The following is a 7839-nucleotide window of genomic DNA, read 5'->3' as shown; positions in this document are numbered from 1 at the left end:
TGCTTTCAGCGTGTTCTTTGTAAAGACAGACTGACCTTTATTTAAATGTAACTGATCACTTGCCAAAGCAGGGAGTGAGAGGTTTAATCCATTTATGGCTCCCATAAGTCCTGCAGACAGGCTCGTCTGAGAATTTCACATGGCATCATATGCATTAGCTTCAAGTGAGCAAAACAGAATAAAATGAGGTCATTGAATATTACAAATTACTTCCATCGTGAGCTTTAGCTATAGCATGTTTTTGTAAAAAAACATTTCAGCCTTAATAGGGTCCTGCCTAAAAATACTCAAATAGCCACATTAATTTGGAAAGCCTTTGACTTTGCAATGAGAAAAAAAAATTAGAGCTAATTAAATATGATGCTGAGCATGTCTGATAACATGACTCCTGATACCACGTATTTTCTTTAAGTAGGAAACACAAAACAACAATTTGCTCTCACGTAATCTTCGAGATTACCCCAAAACGGAATCTGATTTAGAGAACTGCTCAAGTAAGCGCACCACAGAGCCAACAGAAAAACATTCTGATACTCTTCTATTTTGGGATAGGTTCCTTTTGCTGTCTGCTACACAATCTGCGTGCTAGGAATTGGTATTTTCCTCCAATTGTACAGGCTGTACAATTTGTATAATAGCCTCTGTACATTTGTATAATAGCCACAAAATTCCCATTTACCTTTAGGAAGACAAGCCTAAATGACAAACTTGCACACTTTTTGCATCAGTGGCACTACCAACCTGACCCAGTATCCTCTGAGAAAAAGATTAAGCCCAAACTCCTGCACAAATTAGGCATGGCAGTCCAAAGATTAGCCTTATTTGGCGAGCATGGGATTTACCTAACCTAATTTACTCCTCTGAATACTGACTCCACGCACAACTGGGGGGTGGCAATCTCCAACGCCGTCCAACTCACTGACGCTCACGTAAGTCTAACCCACAGAGATGAGGGCAGGTAGCTCCACGGAAGCATTTTGTGATAATTTATTTCACTTGTCTGTCATTTCAGAGTTTCCATTTTTTGTATCCCTAACTGATTTGCACCAATTACCTCTATTCCTCGCACTGGTGCTACGTCTACTCTGTATAATATTAACGAGAAGAAAGCAAATTTTCCTTGCAAACAAATTCTGTAACTGCTTTAACCTATTCTCCCTTTTAATAAAGATTTAGCCACAAATCTGTAATGATTTAGAGCAATTTGTTCATTATTCACAGTCATTCAGTAAATAATAAATATGAACTCAAACAGCTAATGGACTACTGGAGATCTTTTCCTGTTGACATTTGCTATTATGATTCACGGGTCGTGCCCTACAGTCAGGCTGTGCAACCATGAGCTGAGAAGAAGAAGTACAAGGAAAGATGGGATTTTTTTAAAGGAAAAGAGCTTCTGAAAGGGCAAGGAAAATGTTAGGGGAATAGGAGAAAGGTATTGGACAAAATGGGGGCCAAACTCTTTTTTTCCCTATTCTCTTTTTCTGCTACTTTGCATTGTAGGAGATGCTCTACCGCATGTCTTGGATGACTGAGGACAGAAATTCTGGCTTTTGTCGCCAAAGAAAATGAGGAAGACAGTCACTGTTATTTCTGAGCAGCTTAAATTTTTTACAGGCTGAGGTGGGCTATCTTTAATTTTAGAAGCTAATAACTACCAGCAATGAAACCAATAAATTCTGCCTAGCTTTTACGAGTAGCCCGAAAATGCTATACAAAGTTTCATTTGCCTCCTTCAGGATCAAGTCTGGCAATCACACATGCCCTGCAAAATCAACGCAGAGCACGCATGACAGAAAAAAAGCACTTGTAGAAAGTTGCGAAAACTAAGGCAAGATCTTCTATTGCTAAAAATTATCAAATTAGTTACCTCATTTTAGGCTCTACTTACGTGTAGGCACTTAAACTGTTCTTTTTAGTACCATTTTAAAATCTCAAAAAAGAAATGCGTCCTTTCCCCTGCTAAGTGGTTGTTCAAGCAAGATGCCTTTACGGGTGGGCATCGGCAGCCTAGGCTTAAAGCTGGCTCCGCTTGCAAACGCCTGGCAAACGGTGAGACCGAAGCAGAGAGGGGTGAAGGGATTTAAAGCATCCCCACAGCCTGGGGGAAGGCAGCGAAGTGACCCCTCGGTCACTGGAATCACGGACCAGCTCTCTGTTTGCTTGGCTTAATTAAAACAAAGGCTGCTGCCTGCTTTTATTGTTTAGAGATTAAGGGATATGTTCAATTTTACACTAAAATCATGTGAGGTTTTGATGTTACTGTGATAAGATGAGGTTTGCGTATTCAAGTAGACTTCTTCTGTGGGAGAAAGTAAGGGGAATGACTGGGAACAAGGTTTTGGTTCCTCTTCTTGCAGTTTTACCCACCTATGAAAGTAGAAAATAATAGTACAGCGTGGGTCTCATTTTTTTGTTCTTACTGTTTTGAAGGTTGTACGTCTCTGTGTGTGTTTGATCCTTGAGTAAAATCTCTCTGAAAAAAGCACCACTTCCAGTTGTGACATTCCAGCCTTCTGTGTGGAAGGTCGCATTTTAGGGGTAATTAATTTTATTCATCCCATTCTAAGACAGTGGCACACAAAACGCTAATAGTGATTGATCTCCACCTCAGTGAAGCTGAACGCTGCACCAGTGCATATGTTGCCCTTTAACTGCCAGAATTAAGAGTAATAAAGCACCAAACGGTCTTCCTAAGGGGCAGCCTTCTCTAGGAGCAAAGCTGGGGTAAGGGGTGAGTCCCCCTTCTCAGCACTGGTTTCCCCCCCTACCAAAGTTTGCTGTTCCCTCATGGCTACAAATTCACCTGCTTCTAGGCTAAATCGGACTACAGGAACGGTCAGGATTAGAAACATCAGCGACCTTTTCTTTTTTGCAGGGTTACTTTTTAATCTGAAATCTTTTCCTGCCACCAACGGCACAAAAGACTGGCTGAAATTGGGGACGGGTCCTGGCAGAACGCCTGGGAGCCTTGTGAAGGCGGCAGGCAAAATCCTGAAGTGGAAGGATGCTCTGAGGGAGTTACCGAGGTTAAGCCTGGATGTTGATTTCAGGTTTTTGCTTGTATTGTAATGGCTGCATCCCTGTAACACTATCGGTTCAGCCGGACAAATGCTGTCCCAGGTTGATTTAAGCCTGATATCATCCCACTGAACAGGAGCACTTGTCTGCAAGAGGAGTCCAGCGTGCTCACAAAAAGTGTGTGAACTTACAGAGGGATAGCTATGCTGCACCAGCTTTCTTTGGGGAAATCTGTGAAGGACAGCTTGATTCACATTCAAAGTGGAGTGAAATATCATCCACAGAGGCAAACACTGGATGAATTAACACAAAATAGCTAGGATGCTATAAATTCATATCCCAGGTTGCTACCAATGCAGGCAAGGTCTCCAGAACTGCACTTCTGCAAAATTAGTACATACTGCAGGAATTGCCCTTTCCAAAATGAAACCTGTAATAACCTATGATATAATGAAGGTGCAATGAATTTTCCTAGCTGACAGTATTAAAAATAACAGTGTACGCTGCTCAACTCTGGGATTGCTTTCCACAGTAATGTCAACAAAGAGGCTGAGATAATTTCCCCCTGCTGACTTATTTTTTCCAGCTAGATCAGTGAGCTCATCAGCTCCCATCTTCTGAACAGCCAAGTCAAACTGCTAATCCGGACTCCCTTTGTCACAGGAGTTGCAATCAACCAGTTGTTGACTAAATACGCCGCTTGCCCCACGCGGCCTCTCCCAGCAGGCACGGCTTTAACTCGGAACATACAGCAGGTTCAAAGTGCCACTGAATACACAGGCAGAGCAAGAGAATTTGCATCCAGCTGAAGAAAACATCTGGCTTCATGCCCTGTTCTCACTAAAATAATAAAATACTACAGGTAACTGAGATCCTGCAGCATGCAGACAGAATTAGCACCAAGCCTAACTTGTACCACAGTTTCCACCGAGTTTATAGCAACTTAGTGGCATGGGTTGAGCCGGACAGTTAAATCATCGTTAGCATGCTGCTGCAACAAACTGTGGGTTACCCTGCCCAGTGCCCACCTTTGCGGTCCGTACCCGGCGCTGCACCGCTCTGCCTTTGCTGGGTGAATGCCAGACCTCACCGAGGGTGGTACCGTCGGACATCCCACCGCCTGCGGACCTGCCCGCCCCAAACAGTCCTGCTGAGCAAAGAAACCACACTGCAAACCCTGCGCTTGCCTGAGTGTTTCTGGGAGCCCAGTTCACAGTGCAGAGTAAAATCCTATAGGATACGAACATCCTACAAGGTACTCATCTGATCAGCTGTGTTTCCAGGCAGCAGTGTTCGTCTCCGGAGAATTGTGGTGAGGGGACTGAAGGATGGAGACAGCTGAGGAGTCTTAAAGGCATCCTCGGGTGCAAAGTGAGAGAAGTCCCGGGCACCCAAGCACAGCCTGACTTCATTTCATAACGCCGAGCACAGGTTCAAAGGCCAAGTAAGTCTGAATGCTATGTGCAGGCGTGGTACCTGCACTAAGACGAACACACAAAGAGCGACAGGGGATGGGATGTACTGGTATAAGCGTAGGCTGTACATATTGCAACGCTTGCTCTACCTCCTGTCACACAGACCCTACGTGTCTGTATTTTAACTGAATTACAGGTATGACATCATACCTCAAATATATGACCACAATGCTGTCCGGTAGGCTCAGTATTTGCAATTACTGTTTTAAAGACTACTAAATTTTACACTTATATCACTAAGGTGTACTATGCCTGCAGATGTTAACATCTGGCTTGGGATCTTCTCAAAAGAGAAACATACTGAAATCAGACACGTCAGTGTGTTAGGCATCCAGGCATGATACCAGCAGATCAACCTCGATTGCTTTCCATGTGAATATCAGCCATTCGCCCTCAGTTGTCAGGCTGATCTCTCCAACCATGCTTACAAGGGCACCGGCCATCCCACTCAGAAAGCCCCAGGCGTGCCCGTGCAATTCCTCAACTTGTCACCGGGATCAAATCCGCGAGCGTCTTGGTGCATTCACACCAGATAAAAACCTGCCTCAGTCTCCACAGAGAGAGTTGTGGTTTGTGCTGTATCTACTTGGCAAGAAAATAAGAGAAACCAAAACGTTTAATAATGTGCTCCCGGTATCTGCTGTGTTTCACCGCTGTGGGCGGCGGTGCCCACAGAAGCGCATCGCTGAAGAGAAAGTGTCCCCGTACAACAGGCTGTGTTGGTGGGTGCATGCAGAGAAGAAATCTTCGACGGGTGCTCAGTGCTTCATGCTATGAGACCACAATGTTATTTCTAGCCGTGGATCCTGCAGAAAGGCTCTCCGGGCCATTAAGCCTGCGCTCAAATTGCTTAACGCACGGGCAGGAGAACAAGGTGCGTCTGGAAATCCAGCACAGGGCTGATGCCTCATTTAGGTCTCCTGCGGCGCTGCCAAGCGCAGCTTAAAAGGGGGCCAGGTTCCTCCTAAGCCTCATAGGGATCTGCTGCACCAGAGTCATTTGGATGCCAGTCTTCTGGCAATGAACGCCTGCCATAATTTCTACGTTTCTAAACTTAACTTTTGGAAATGCAGCATAGGATTAGCTCTCTGCTCAACAGTCTGTTTCGGCCAGGCACAGCCCTTCCTGAGTTCTACCAAAAAGCACACATTTGCACAAAGAACGCACTGACAAAAAGAAATCAGCCTCACGCTCTCGGTCTCACCCTGAATGGTCAGGACACAGCCGGTGATGCTCGGGGTACCCGATGCATCCCAATTATAAACTCCCCAGCACTATCTTTTATCGTGGCAAACAAGCAACGACGAGCTGATGTTTCAGAAAAGGGTACAAATCACAAGCCGATTTTAAGAGTGTGATCTACATATTGCTATTGAAATGAAAAATCATTCTACATATAAATGCCTAGCTCTGAAGAAATACATACACAAGACACATGTAGACATTCCTCTCATTTTTCTACCTATATAAGGGGAAAAGAAACAAAGAGAAGAAGAAGTATTTTAAATACGTAGAATTAAACACTGCCTCGGTATTCATAGTCCTAGTCTTCACCACGATCCCTAATCAGCAATGGCAGTAACGTGGTTCACCACCTTTTATTTTTGGAGTATGTGTATCTTAAAGCTATTAATTATTAAAAAAAAAATCTTCTCATTTAATATTGTGTTTTCAAATTATTTTTTTAAAATGATACCACATTCAATTCAAATTAACAGTCTCTTATTGCAATGATTATGTGGGTAATTCAGCATGTATGTGGTTAATCTTGAATAGTCCCATTGATTTCAACAGAGTTAAAATTACTGATTTAGGCTTAGGGAAAATGCTGTTTTTTTTGCTTGGATCACCTTTTTTAGTATTGAACCAATGTAATATCTGAAATTTTGTTGTTATAGTGACAGCAAGAACGTCAGATGCGCACATTTCAAAAACAGAAATGCCTTTGACAGAAAACCTCAGTGGCTCTTTTGAGAAAGACAGATAAGCAAAGCAAGTTATAGTTCAAAATCTACTTTTACATACAAAGTGAGTATTTAATTCCACTTAAGAATCGGTAAAGGCTTGTTTTGGCGTTTAAATAGCAGGCTGTCAACTCTCTTTAAATGTGTGACTTGCTTTCCTCTGTTTTCACGAAAGACCTGGCAAAAGTTAAAAGTCATACTTCATTCAGCGCAACAGAAGGAGTCGAGCGTTTGCGAAATCTGATCTTGGCTGCTGGAACCTTTATGCCTGCACGGCACGCTCATCTAGCCGCTACCCAGCCCGTGTGCAGATCCGAACCGAAAAAGGATTTGGGCCAAACCGGTGCTGTACATGCACGCCTGCGGTGCTGGGGCAAGCAGCCGGGGAGCATCCAACTCCGGCTGCCCTTCAAAGGGCCGCCCTGCCCGAGACAGTAAAGGAAGGAGAGATGTGGCCGGCGAGGTGGGTTTCCCCTGATGCACGTATCTCAAGGCTCACTAGCCAAGGAGGTGGTTAGATGGGGGGTTAGTAGGTCAGGTACCACTGGGCTCGTCTCGCATACGACGTGCTTAGATTTGTATCAGCAGACAAAATTGCAAACTGATTTTCTTCACAAAGTGAGTTTTTGACAGACTACATGCACGCTGTGCCAAAAAGTTACTTAAAGGTAAATGAAAGCTACCTGCAATCACCTGTGAAAGGTTAATGTTCACCATGCTACAGAACAGCCCAGTGACACACGGTACGTGACAGCTCCTGAAGACAGAGTAAGACACAGGGAGTATATCTGGGGCAAAATCATGTTTTAAATCTGTTTTAAATTTCTAAGTCCACAAGCCAAAATATAATTCGCTTCTAGGAGTGCTGCCCTAGTGGAATATGGGCCAGTGGAATATGGATTCGTTTACCATGCTTCAAGTTCCCCTCTTCTGGTGAGAAAGCTGCAACCAAAACATCTCAGGCATACCCTCAAATTCTGTTTAAGCGATGTTTATCATTACTCTCACTCATAATATATAGATCAGCCACATGTGAAACACAACATTCAAAAAGTCGCAAAACTTCAGTTAAAGCACATGCGATCTATTATTTTTACTGATTAAAAAAAAAAAAAAAAGAGAGAAAAAGAATTACAAGTTTGGAACTCAGCTTGGGCTTTCCACCAATCACCCAGACTTAACTTTTTCCGATTTAACTTGGTCCACCTCTGCCGGTGTCCCCTGCCAGAACGCAGAGCTCTCATGACCCGAAAACGGCAGGTCCCCTCCCGGCCACGTGTGCCGCTCAGCTATGGCTGGTTTGGGGGATGCCATTTATCCGACGCCCAAAACGTGCACCCTCTCTCTCACAGAACGACCTAAAATGAAAAGTCACGTCA

The 7839-nt window shown here is 43.9% G+C and overlaps 1 protein-coding gene across 1 annotated transcript in view; it reads right to left on the bottom strand.

Moving 5' to 3' along the window:
• The window catches only part of PTCHD1 (patched domain containing 1), a gene marked incomplete at its 5' end in the record, with an annotated part of 13831 nt that overhangs the window by 5086 nt on the left and 906 nt on the right, over positions 1-7839 (bottom strand). The window contains 2 exons of the mRNA XM_009704561.1: positions 3553-3589; positions 4734-4796. Coding sequence (XP_009702863.1) covers positions 3553-3589; positions 4734-4796 — 100 coding nt within the window. The remainder of the gene's footprint in view (positions 1-3552; positions 3590-4733; positions 4797-7839) is intronic.

This window comes from Cariama cristata, unplaced genomic scaffold (assembly GCF_000690535.1).
Source record: "Cariama cristata isolate BGI_N322 unplaced genomic scaffold, ASM69053v1 scaffold32967, whole genome shotgun sequence".
In the NCBI taxonomy this organism is placed as follows: domain Eukaryota; kingdom Metazoa; phylum Chordata; class Aves; order Cariamiformes; family Cariamidae; genus Cariama; species Cariama cristata.
The sequence above is the reverse complement of the archived record's forward strand: the minus strand, read 5'-3'. Positions and strand labels throughout refer to the sequence as shown.